The sequence below is a fragment of the Oculina patagonica genome, chromosome 12 (assembly GCF_052425735.1).
Source record: "Oculina patagonica isolate OP01 chromosome 12, crgOcupat, whole genome shotgun sequence".
Taxonomy (NCBI): domain Eukaryota; kingdom Metazoa; phylum Cnidaria; class Anthozoa; order Scleractinia; family Oculinidae; genus Oculina; species Oculina patagonica.
In genome coordinates this window covers 4,880,300-4,893,492 of record NC_135769.1, presented here as the reverse complement: position 1 = coordinate 4,893,492, position 13,193 = coordinate 4,880,300, and the positions used below count along the sequence as shown (strand labels likewise).

At 36.8% G+C, this 13,193-nt stretch overlaps 2 protein-coding genes across 3 annotated transcripts in view; both read right to left on the bottom strand.

Moving 5' to 3' along the window:
• Positions 1–88: 88 nt before the first annotated feature.
• Positions 89–11,510, bottom strand: LOC144631867 (protein trunk-like). 2 transcript variants are annotated; one of them, XM_078490452.1, is made up of 2 exons: positions 4,223–4,716; positions 89–726 (listed from the first exon to the last, which is right to left on the bottom strand). In XM_078490452.1, exons 1-2 carry the CDS (start codon positions 4,241–4,243, stop codon positions 175–177), a joined length of 573 nt encoding a protein of 190 aa, XP_078346578.1. In that variant the 5' UTR covers positions 4,244–4,716; the 3' UTR covers positions 89–174. The 2 variants fall into 2 exon arrangements, with proteins under 2 accessions (XP_078346578.1, XP_078346579.1); XM_078490453.1 differs by lacking the exon at positions 4,223–4,716 and adding an exon at positions 10,572–11,510 and having other exon boundaries at positions 91–726.
• LOC144631810 (elongator complex protein 4-like) overlaps positions 10,640–13,193 on the bottom strand; it is a 53,263-nt gene continuing 50,709 nt past the window's right edge. The window contains exon 11 of the mRNA XM_078490376.1: positions 10,640–10,675. The gene's annotated coding sequence lies outside the window, so the exon portion shown is untranslated. The remainder of the gene's footprint in view (positions 10,676–13,193) is intronic.

Here is a 13,193-nt window from a genome sequence, read left to right as displayed (position 1 = left end):
AAAAAGTAGCAAAAACTATTGCTAACATTTCAACATTTCTTCAGTCAGTTTAAATGAAGTCGAAGGGAAAAGACAGGCGATCAGCACATTTGAATGAGTTCAATAAAATGTTTAATAATTTATCATCTCATAAACAGGATAAGTTAATTTAGTATCTACAACTGAAAATGAACATCAATGACCGCACTCGCAGTCTACAGTAATTTTATAATCAACTTCTTCCCAAAAGTCCTGGAATCGTGGGCTCCCTGTGAAGGAGTACACTCTTAGACACTCGCCCAGTTTCTTCTTCAACACTTTGATTGTGTAAAACTTCGGTCGACATCGGAAGTGCTTAAACCAACACGTGTTACTCGAACACGTGACTGATCTCACGTGACGAGGGAAAAATGTCGGGCCCAAGTCTTCCCAAAAGTTACTCGTCTGGCACGTCCAGGGAGCTGGGTCGGTAATCTGATCGACGCTCATTGATCTCTTGGTTATGTTCCGTCTGGTCACGTGGGCTCTATCCTGAGGCAGTAATTGGTTGGTTTTGTGGTGAAGGTCTGTGTCGTCCATGGCCATGTAACGTTGATTGTAGGCGGGGCCTAGCCGTTGTCTGAGCAAGTCACGTTTGACGGGTTGGCAGTCTTTGTCGGGTCTTTTTCTGAGAAAGGAAAACGTGGTCGCTCCACCGGCTGGTCTTAACGTTACCACAAACAGGCCTATCAATAGGAGCAACCATAGCTGTAAAAATAGAGAGGGAGAGAGAGGAAGGAACATGTGATAAGCAATCTACTGGATCTAGCCGTCTAGCTGGCGGTCTGACCCGCGGCACGCGGGGGTCGCAAAGACCACCAGCTAAGCAGGCAGGCAATCTATTGTAAAAAGACAGCATCAACCACAAAACCGTGATAAGGCAGCTTAAAGATAATTTATTTCCTATTATGCCGTTAACTTTCAGTTTTAACAAGATGGGTACTCAGTTCACGATTAAGAAGGAAATTATTTCATGAAAGCAATATCTGGCCGGGTTAGAAAAAAAATTATCTAGATCTATTCGATGCACTTTTGGTGTCCCAGCAAACTACCCTTCAGCTGAATATAAATGGTGTTAATTCTAATAGAAACAAAAAAAGCCGTCGTAGGACAAGTACAGTCCACGGCCAAAAACAAGTAGAATTTGGTCATTTCACGTTGTTGTTGTTGTTGTTGTTGTTGTTGTTGTTGTATATGACGTTGTTGTTTAATGTACTAAGATGTGTATTAAACGCACGTGAAGCGACACTATTCTGCTTATTTTTCAAACCCCTATTGGCGATTCATTTGCCTTTGCCTTTGCCGTTGTGGTTTGCTAAAGCTTCCTTTGTCAAAGAGCGCTGCGACAGTGTACCTTACATACACACGAACAAATGCATGTATCGTAAGCCTGGCATTTTCAGATTATCTCACGGCCAACAATGAAATTCTCTTGACTTTGCACTTTCTATAACCACTTTTAAGAGAAGTTTTGGCTTAGATCAAAAAGTTTATCAGCCCCAAGCCACGTAAGCCGCATATGAACTGAGTTCCCTAATCGCCAGAATGAAATAAATAAAGACGGCAAAAAGACATGAAAGTTGTTTCCTAATCGACACAAAAGAATACAGAATTTGAGGTTAGCAAGCAATTTCCGTGTAGAATTGGTCGAATTTCGTGAGGTGCTCGTTGCGGACTGTGCCTGATTGATAACAAATTGCGGTGGCAAGATTAGGCGGAAAGCTACAGCGTGATAAAATCATCATTAACTCTGGCATGGCACTGAAAGGAACAGGAACTCGGTTCTATCGGTTCGATCATGGTCGGAATGGGTCTTAACGTGGAATACTCTCAGAGGAAACATATGCATGCACTGCAAAATAACAAAACACAGAAGTCCACAAATATCCTGACCACTCCTTGATAAAAGCAATCCATTCTTAAGGGTGCACTGCTTGTGGGTGATCTCTTTATTTTGTTTGTTCCTTAATGTAAAAAACTTATGACCCTTTCTATCTGTAAAAGATCGCCATCAATACGAAACATCCTGCTTGTTTTAATTTGCCACAACAGATTGTCTTTCTAATAAAATCTGCTGTTAATAAATTGCTGACTCGAGGCCATCTCTAAGAGATTAGACGTAAACTAATATTATACTCCCTTAACCTAAATCACTGTTGTTTCCCCAAAATTATTGTCGCTTTTTGGCATTTTTATTACTGGGACACGCAACTTAGCAGCATTAGAAACGCAACTTTAACGTTACCCGAAATTCACTCTTTGCGTGCAAAACGTGAGAAATGAGGAAGCCTTCGCGCGCTACTTTAATTATGGAATAATTGTTTTGATGAGGAAATGTTGACGTCGTCAGACAAGCTGTGGGTTTGGGTCAGTAGACGAGGCGTCGGGGCGGTCCCGAAAACGTGAGAAAAATCACGAAACAAGACGAGAAGATGTTTTGAATTAGATCGGCCAATGGTGCTATGTTTTAGCTAAATCTTGGCATTCCATTTGGAGAAAATAATTGTAATGAGCTTGGCGAGGTTAATTGTTATTTGTCAACATTTCAAAAGGGTATCCTTATCTTCACTGCTCTTAGATAGGACATTTTTCCAATTTTAGGATTGCCAATACATATGTGACTTTTAACGACACTTTTCGGAAATCTTCATAGCTTCGTGAAAATTAATGCCTAGGACGTTAATGCTAAAAGGCAATAGACCACCGCGCACTTAATTATCTCGCTACATTCAGCAGCTTGCCTCTTGAAGTCCGATGAAGACAATGTTCACATCCAATTAAAAACATCGAAAATGTTTCATCTCGTTCAAGTGCTCCAGAAACTCCTCGAGTTAAGTCATTCTTAGTTGTTTTTTTGCAGAAGACGGGTAAGAAATGTCTATAATGCACGTGTAAATTATTTGTACTAAGAAAAAAACTGCTGATAACTCAAAGTTCTTAGTGCCGTTAAGTTCTTCGCCCGGTCCTACAGAATCTCAATTCTCCTTGCCTGTTTCTACAGTAAAATATGGACTTGCTAAGGAGAAATTACATACCTATCTCTAAATGGACGGAAACCTTAAAATAATAATTTCCTGTGGTACAAGAAAACCCAAACGGATTAAGATTGAAGAAAATTAAGACAAAGGTACAGATAAATCTTGATGTGCCGTAAATAGGACTAAGCTTTAACAGCACTGATATCGTTGAAAGCATGTTTCAAAATAAATTTTGTTGCAACTAAGAAAGAAAATAAATCACGTTGGTTATGTAATAGTGCTTTAATCTTTCCAAGAATTAACCACACTTAGTTTCATAATGACATCTATTATTTTGTTGTTGCCAATAATTTGAAGGTAAATCTGCACGCTTTTAAATTGCTTGGTAGAGCTCCTTCAGTGACTTGTTGTTTGCATGATGTTGTGGCCTAAATTCGTGCTTCCTTATTATCTATAGCATTTTATCTATCTACGTGTTACAAGATATTTACGTTTCTATTTTTAGTTTAAATGTGCGACTTATCAACTAAAAAAGCAAATTTTATAATTAGTCAGAACTGAGAAAGCAATTTTAGAAAATTGTTGATGATATCCTTGCATTTTCCGTGCGAGGAACCGTCATACTATAAAATGTGCTAGAAGACTTGTAGCAAAATAGCGAGATTTAAAGAGGCTAAATGAAGTTAGATTTTAGTCATGTTTGTTTGTTTATCACAAGAATATAAGTACTATGAAGTCGGTCTACTGGACACGAAAATCACTCGAGTTGGCAAGATTTCCCTGTCTTTTGATGGCTCGTTGAAAATAATGATTTAAGTTGATATATAGCATTTAATAAGAGTATTTGGCTGACAATTAATTGCAAAAAAGAAATCAATAGAAATGAATGGTTCCGGTTTCCACCATGCTGACTTGCCTGTGTCACGAATTATATTTCCCAAAATGTTAATAAGGAAGTCCATTTTTGTGATCTTTTTTTAAAAAAGCAACGATAACTCAATTAACTTATATGCATTCTGGGTGGCAAACTGTTTTCTACGAGGCATGTATTTATAAAACTGAACAGAAAACATAAACCTTCTTGTTTATCTTAAAAACGTGGACGAATATTTGCAATCAGCACAAGAACATTCCTTTTTGAATTACTAGAAACAACAAACTACTTTATGCACTTGAAAATAAATGACAATTAATTATCTAAAAGGATGACAATTAGGCACTCTCACCTTAAAGGCGTCGTTTGCCATGATTGCGGGTTCTTGTTAAGTTATAAGTGGATTTGATTCTTTTCGCTGTTTTTACCCAAGCTATTAATTTATATCTTTCACATCTTCCCGTCACTTCCCGTAAATTCTCCGGTTTGCTATTTGGACATTTATCTGGGATAAACACGACCACAGATTTTTGAACTGTTGACCTCCTATCCCTTCTCCGCTAGGAAATAGCAATCAGTCAGTTTGTATACTACAAATAAATCCGCCTCCTTCTTGCGTGTTTGCAGTGGGACAACCTTCAAACTCTGCAAGCTTGCTAACAGTAGGCTGTTGTCACCTTTTGAAACAAAATTCCTGTTCGTTTATCGACTGTAGGAGTGAATTAGGTGCGGCATGGAAGTTGTCTTCGCGATTCTGTTATCTGTTAGATCCTTGGTCACAGTTATTCCAATTACGCTTCAAACTAGCAGATCCGTCAGTTAAACGGGGCACTTTGGAATGCAAGTAATCATTTCATGATGTCCATTTCATGGTTTCAGGCGGTTATGTGATATCAACATGCAATCCCACTTTGTCAGGCTCTTTAAGTTTGGTAATGTTTTTTAATTGGTGAAGTTTGGCAAAATGACAGACTAAATTGTTAATGAGTCATGAAACAAAACCTGTAACTTCTCAAGGAATTTTCGTGGGATTTTTCAAAATTTCCCGTCGAGAACGAGGTGTATTTTTATCCACTGTTTACCTAACCTGCAAACTTCCTTTTCCCAATTTCCGGCGTAGTTCAGACACATGCATTTTCTATGACCTTTCCTTGTAAAATCGTCGACTTTTCTCTTAAAAAGTTTCAAAACTATCTAAAAAATTGTGCCCTAAAGAATACATTTTGCAGGTATTTTTCGCCACTTTTTGGTCGCAATTGTTCGAATAACCGAGCAAACGGACTTCTCTCTTCCATGAGGCTGTCAAGATGTGAAAATGTTATCCATTATCTGAATATGTTTGTCACTTTAGCTGCAAAGGCCACAATTTTGATAACATTGAAATTCTGCAGTTTCTCTCGTCGTATGAGTGTGTCAATTTCAGATAATGTTCCCCAAAAGTCAATAACCTCAAAATATGTTTGCCATCTTTAAAATGTAGTGGACTTTGCTGTATAAACCATGATGTCTTTTTTGGTAATTTCAGTACAAATCTGAGGCACAAGAATGGCTTTGTTTGCTGCTCTGGTTTATTTTAAAGAAAAGATCACTCGAGTCGTAAACGTTGTTTCGTGATTTCGTCCAAGAGTAGACTTCAAACTCTTATCAAAAGGAAGGCCTCAAGATCACGTTTCCTTAAAATGTTTTCTCTCGTACAATCTTAGAATTATTCAGATAACAAAAAGGTGACACTTTATATCCAAATTAAAACAACCAAATCTCACTGAGCTGATACGTTTAAAGCTGACATTTGGAATGCTGTCTTAACGATATCTCGATTAACTGATTTGCACAATCTACTTTGGACATGTAAGTGACATTTCCATATATGAAGCTTTACATCAAGTTCTCCGTGATATAAGGTCTAAGACGAGTAAAGACAAGTTTTGAGAAAAGTTACGGTATATCTTAGTTAAAAATTTGATTACAAAAGTGTTTGACACTACAAAAACGCTGACTACAAGCTTTTCCTTTAAGTGTCAATATGTTACGTATGCTTGCAAATGCACTTTGTGTCATTATTGGAATCAATTCCTTTTTCTCTGCGTGTAATGCCGTTTTTCGGATGGACTACGTCTCGTAATATGAGTCTCTTCTGATCCATGACCCTAATACAGTTCTCTTTTGTGATAGTTTGTTCCACTTCTTGCATGCTTTTTTTAAAATCATATTTACAGGTTACAAATGCAGTGAAAATGGAGCAAATTTAATTGACTTACTTATTAGTTGTCAATCATTAGGTTTTTTTAAAAGCTATTTGAAGTGGCGTGCTATCAACTGAACACTACAAATGTGACATATCGTTTGCATCTGCACTGAAGGTTAAAACCGAAAGTCATGCAAAGCTCGAAGAACGAAATTCTGCGAAATTCCTAACCCATCTTTTCACCCTCCATGCGAAAAAGGAGAAATGTAAAACAGAATGTATACTTAAAAGAAAAGAAGGAACACATTAAATTTGTTCCACACTCGAGCACTTAGAAATGATCAATGTGAAAGAGATTATCCTGGCGGATTTTATAAGACAAGTCAAGTGTATACCTGACTGATCTTTTTACTTGCATTGTCAAAGCTCGAGTCAGAGATAATAATTAATTGCATGCTAACTTTTCAATCTGCGGATGAAACTTTGTTGTGTGATCTATAACTTTTATGACTGAGCAATTGAAGAAGCCCTAGTGTGTGGCCATTCAAATGAAGCCATTACTTTCATGTGGTACTGATTATTATGCTGTTTAAGGTGTTTCTAACTTTTAAGTCTGTCGGTGAAATGCTAGTGTGTGGCCATTCAAATGAAAGCTATTGGGCAATCCCTTAATATGGTACGGTTCCTTCTGTTGAATTGATGTTTTTTATAACTTTTTAGTCCGTGGATGAAACTCTAGAGTGTTAAATGAAAGCTATTGAGAAGCAAGAAGGAAATTAATTTAGGAACACCTTCGCGTGCAGACGAGAACTGTGATAAGAAAGCTGTTGAAAGAATCGTGTCTACTAATTTGAAAACAGGGAATGTAGAAAATTATCAAATGTATTTTCTTGGCAAAACGTTAATTTGAGTTAATGGATAAAAAATACACTTTTTACCGTTCTGCACCGGAAAAGTTTTAACGCAAACACTTCAACATCGTTGGAAAAAGGATCATCTTAGGGGTTTTGATATAAGGCATGGCCTGCTTCCACGCACATTGAGAGCTATTTTAAGCGAAAAAACATCGCGTGCAGACAAAAAATGAAGGTATTTAGACTAGTGAGAAAATTTACAGTCATGTATGTCAACAGCTATTTGACCTTTTTGAGCTTTGATGTGTTTTAAGTGGGACTCGTGAAAAACGTGGTTGCACGTGCGTCATTCGACCTGTCAACGAAGTTCCAAATATGGCGAAAGTAAAACGACAATGGACTTTTCGTCAAAAATCAAGCTAAACGAACATATGGTATTGTTGTAAAGATTCTTTCTACGAAAAAAGTGCCACTTTTTACGGTGGATAGGAAAGGTATTTATTCTGTTCAGGAATTTATAGGGACCACGTTTGAGCTCGACTTTGTATGAAAAACTACGTAGCAATAGTCTTTGAATAGATCTTGAAGATGTTAAGTACAGAAGTCCCTTTTAAAAAATTTGGTTTTCTACTGTAGAAGAAGACAACATGTAGAAATACTAGATAGCTTATTAAAGGAACAGTATTACGGGAATTATTATACGTTTTGGTGTTACCTATGAGAAAATTATGAGGGTGTACCCAGCGGATCAACAAAAAAGCCTTTGAACAACAAGGAAAGGCATAATCCATTCTAAAAGGTGTGAATTAATGGAATTAATGGTTTATAAGCGATTTTTTTCCAAGTGGACACCGTTAAATTTGAAAACGTCTGACAGACGTTTTCAAAGGTTTAGACTACTGCCATATCCATCCGTAGCCACCCCCCTTCCGTACCAAACCACCTTTGAACAATTTTCATGATTAGTACAGTGAATTTTAGCAATGTCAGCCATTTGTGGCTTCTTATTAATACCAACAACTTCATTGCATTTTCAAGTAACACCAGAACATGGTGAAACTGTCCCTTTAAAGACGCACGGGTGGTCCGAACTAGACAAAATTCACATGGATTGAATTGAGTTAAGGACAATACAACATTTGAGCCAATTTGTAATAAAACATATGGTGGTTTATATTATTTAGAAAGTACCTTGGTTCGTTCATAGTTAGCTGAGATTTCTTCAGCTGAGTAATGTTTAATGACATTTTTCTTTTTAGGTTGTAATAATAAGAAGATAGGAGCGAATCGCCCAAAATGGCGCGATTTAGTTCCTTAATTGAAGCAATAAGCATAACGTAAGCTAAGATTGATTAATGGTTGCCTTTAGACACGGTAAAGGCACGTTGGATGAAACCTTTTAGTAATTTGATCAATTGGCACTGGTTACCCTCTCAATGAAAAGTTATTACATGATCGAAAAAAGGTGCATTCTGCACTAACTAGGATCTAATTCCCTACAGTAAATTTCCCTCAAGTAAACTTTATATTTAGAAGAAATGAGACATGTTCTCCCCTTTCTTTCTTGCTAGTTAAGGGGCAGTGTCGCCGAGATTTAGTGCTACTTGAAAATCCAATAAAGGTATTGGCATTAATTGGAAATCCACTAATATATAGTTGCCTGGCATTGCTAAAATGTACTGTACTAGACATGAAAATTGTTAAAATGTGGTGTCGCCACTGAGAGGTAAAAAGAAAGTGGCCTAGAACTTGAAAACGTCGGGCCGATGGTGCTAGCTCTCACTTTGACAGTTGACCGGCTCGCCAATATCACCCCATAGAAACATCGCAGTCTATTTTTTTTAATTGACTCGCAGATATTGACACAAGAACACCAATATTTGTTAACTTCCTTTGCCCTCTGTTTTATCTATTTTTTTTTTTTTTTTTTTTGCAACGTCCCACCTTTCAGTGGCTTCATACATTTTTTAAAACATACACTTTTGTATTCAGTGTAAATTCCTTTGTTTTGTTTCTTATAAAAGTACACAGACATAAAATACATGGGTAAATTCAAAAAATAAAAGTATACATATGTATAAACGTAACGACCACATTTCTTTTTACAAATATAAGAACCTTTTTATGAACGTCGAGGCTGAGAAAAGCCAAAATATAAGAACATCCTAAGAACGTAGCCAAGGCTGACATTTCGGTAAGAACGAATTTATTCTTTCAGTGTGAGTGACAAATATATGTACCGGAAATAGATCAATCTTTATTCAAATCCAACCTGTAACCAACATTGCCATTAGTCATTAGTGACGTGTACATGTACATTTCGGTTAGGAATGAATTTACTGCAATACCACTGTGTTTTTACAATGTAAAATGTTAAAAAATAAGACCATTTTAGGCTCAAATCTTCCAAAAAATTAAGAACATTCAGCCTCGGTCGAAACGTTGTTATAAAAAAATTGTATTTAGCTGCTATTATGAAGATACGTAATAGAACGAAACAAAACGTAAGCATGCCGGAAAAAAGCAAACAAATTAGGTTGCGTTTACATTTTTAAATCAAGGGTGTTTATTATAACTGCTTCGCTCAAAATGACGGTACTAAAATCCCTCGAGAAGTTCGCCGGGAACCGTCAAGGCAAAATGCCTTCCAGCAATTCAAATTTGTAAGCGACTAAATAATTTCAAATTACAATTAAAAATTTGAAGTACTCTTTTAAAATAATTTCCTTGCCTATAAAAAGCTCCGGTTAAATGCCTTCCAGCAATTCAAATTTGTAAGCGACTAAATAATTTTAAATTACACTAAACCTTTAAGGTTGAAGTACTCTTTACAAATAATTCTCTTGCCTAGCTCCGGTAGCACTTAAAATTGACGCTGAAAATGAAATTTATAAACGCTTTTTTTATCGTTAATAGACATGGCCAACCAAACCGAAAGAAATAAAACCTAGAGAGAGAGAGCAAGCGAGTTCGCTAAAAAATTAACATAAATTCAATCCAAACCTTGTTGGAGATCTTATTAGTAATTGAATAGCTGTCTGGCAAATGTCGTAATAAACACAAACGAATAACGTCTTTTAGCGAAAAGGCATCATTAGAAAATAATAATTAAAAAATGTTTTGCTTTCCGACTCTAAAGCGAAAAAAGATGATACCTTTTAAAGATTAAGTGAAAGAACATTAAACAACATTTTATCATTACTGTTTGTGCAAAATATAGAAAATTATCGCTACATGCTAGACCAAACTTCATATCAAAGTATCTGAAATGGCAAAATAAAGACCTCCGCAAAATGGAGAGCAGTTGCGTAAAATAACGATTATGCCTCGACGTTTGGAAAACTGCTGTGCAATAAATAAGTTCATTTCTCTATGCCTGATCCTACCAAATTATTTCCCAATGCACAGTTAGTTAATAGTTTTGCTTTTTTATAGTCCAAACTTAAGGGGGTTTATACCGGCGACAGGGTCGTTTGGCGTTTGGGCATGCAATGGTTAATCGTCATTTTCAGTTTTTCTCAAATCCAATTTTCTCTCCTTTCTCTACTATTGCAAATACTGTTTCCTGTAAGTCAAGATAAGCCGCACCAATTTGCAACGCCTCTATTACAAATGAGCTGTTGAATCGGAGTCCTTGAAGATAAGAAGTTATTAATTAGTACCTTTACAGCCATATCGGTGCGGCCCTTGTGGCTCGGTGCACTCTTTGTGAAACTGAATCTGCTTCTCCTCGTCGTGTCTGAATTCCCTGCAGCTATTCCTCACCCTTTCAACAAAAAGAAAACCAATTTGTCTCTATTTTTCGTCGAATACCCTTCGAAGCCAAAGACGCTACATCAGTACATGTACGCCCGCATTAGAGACCGGTTTTTCAAATGTGATGATCATTTAGCGCCAGATAATCACAGCTGAAAGTATATTTTTTTTTCTCTGCGTTGCGGGGGAGATGAGCAGACGTTTGTTCTACGTTGTTGACAGCTGAAATGGCCAAAGCTGCTAACAAAGAATTATCTTGGGTCATTCGTACTCAATTTCACTGATTAAATCGTGGGAGTCATCGAGTTTCCTCACTACACTCGTCACAATAACACGGAAATTATCTTCTATTAGTTGATGGTTGTTCTGCTGCCGTTTTCTTCCTTACAAGGTGTACGAGATTGCGTAGGTTATGCCACATTTCCATTAAATCCAATTTGACAGTCAATGACGATAAATTTGCTCTATTGCTTTGTCTTCTTTTTGATGGGTGTTGGCTCCGTACTGCTCGCGTAAATTGCGTTTAATTTCTTGTTCTGTGGGTGCAGTTTCATGCCATTTGTTGAAAAATTATTGGAGATAAATCTAAACGAAAGTATTGAGAGGCGAAATCTAATTAATTTTATCGCCATCGATCTCAAGAAAGGCTTTTTTCACTCACGACAGATGTTGGATAGACCTTTGTAGTGTGATAATTATTGAATGTTTTTTGCATCCGGGATTTGAAATAATTTTGCGATCAAAATCGATTATGTGTTCCAATGTATCCACAATTTTTTACTAAAGCAAAATGCTGCTTCGAATCTTCTGTTTAAATTCCTTTCCTTTTTCAGCGCTTCATGTGTTTTTTATTGCGGGCTTTGAACGTTCAACCTGGCATGTTTTTTTTTAGCGATAGGGTGCCCACTCTCGGACAGCAAAAAAGGCTTTCGGATGATAATTACCGCAGGTGCGAGAAAAGAGGAACCTCGTTGGTCAACTCAAACGAGAGAAATGAAAACAATGATTGAAAAATTGATTCTCGTTTGAAGCTGAAGAGTTTCTCGATTCAGGTTAAAATGTGAAGTAAGGAGGTTTTATTGCCTTATTGCCTCAAATCCGCAAATCAATCTTGGCACTGCGTGTCACGACAGATTGTGGACAATCACAATGATTATGACAGAAAGATTTAAGCACTATTTATTTGCCCATCTTACACCTTGCGGCCTCTCCGAAAAAGTTCATTAAACCTTCCACGAGGTTTGTAGATAAGAAACACGAGGCTGTCACAGTAAACTAAATATAACCAAAATGATTTAGCCATCTGCTTCTTTTGGGGGAGGTTAAGGAAGGGAAACACAGCAGAAGCCAAGAAAAACTCCGGAGATCTTTGTAGATTTATACGTTATGCGTCTAAATTGAATCCGCGCTAAGGTCTCTGAGAGAATTTAAATTTAAACTCGTTGACTGATTGGAAACCCACGATACTTAGCAAGAAACGGAGGCTGACAAAAATTAAGCAACACCTGAAACTAAGAAAATTATTCGGCGTAAAAATTGCGGAAATTGAACGATGCGCGCTTTTTCATAGAGATCGTGTTGAATTTGTCATTTTTAAATTTAGTGTTGAGATCGTGTTGAATTTGTCATTTTTTAATTTAGTGTTGACAGTATAGAAATCCTGGTTTGTATAAAAACAATAAAAAAAGAATCAATGCGCACATGTAAACCGTGTGTGCAAAGATCTCTGTGTCTATTGATTGTTTTCGTATAAGTAGCTGATGATAAAAGAGGAAATCCTCAAAAACATAGCGGGAAACATAAATCGAGGACTTAAAAACAAACAACAGACTATAGAAGAGTTATCAACCCAAAACCATTTGAAATAATGCGCGCTCAGTTGATTCTAAGTACAATTAAACTTTTTCTATTTTAATTTAGTGTTGACAGAAGTGAAAAACCCAGTTATATACGTATAACGAAAAACAACAAATATAAAGAATGCGCACATGTCAATAGTGTGAGTTCAGTTCCCTGCTGAGGCGATTAGTTGTGTTTTCATATTTGCAATTCAGAGTTGTTTTTTTGAAAATACTGAAGATTTTAATCCTGACAAATCGATGTCCATTATGTAGTCGGACAGCTGCCTCTGAACTGTCATCCCATTGACGGCGTTGCCTGGATACCACCTCAATCCCAAGATAGAGCCCTCGCTTGGGTGTTAAATGAGGCTAACTTGAAAGACGAGTCAACGAAAAGTAACTTTCGCACAAAAATTGGTTTTAATTTAAATAATGCAGTACCTTAATTAATCTGATTCGTTTAGTTCCTTTTCACTCTAGAAAACCAAAAACAGCAGGGCTGAGGAAGTTGTCCTTTATGGTGAAACAAAGGACTCAAAGAGTAGCAATGCTTTTGAATGAACGAAAATAAGTACTTATTAAAAGAGAAAACCTTACACTCATCCCGCAAACAATTCGATTATTAAAGAGTAGCGTTATCTACACCGCGGGAAATCTCTCACCTTTTCGATTACTGCTGTGCTGAAA

Coding starts and splice junctions, on each gene's coding strand:
- LOC144631867 (XM_078490452.1), bottom strand. CDS start 4,243: ATGGCAAACGACGCCTTTAAG. Junction 727..4,222: donor TGGCAAACGACGCCTTTAAG/GTGAGAGTGCCT, acceptor CTATTTTTACAG/CTATGGTTGCTCCTATTGAT.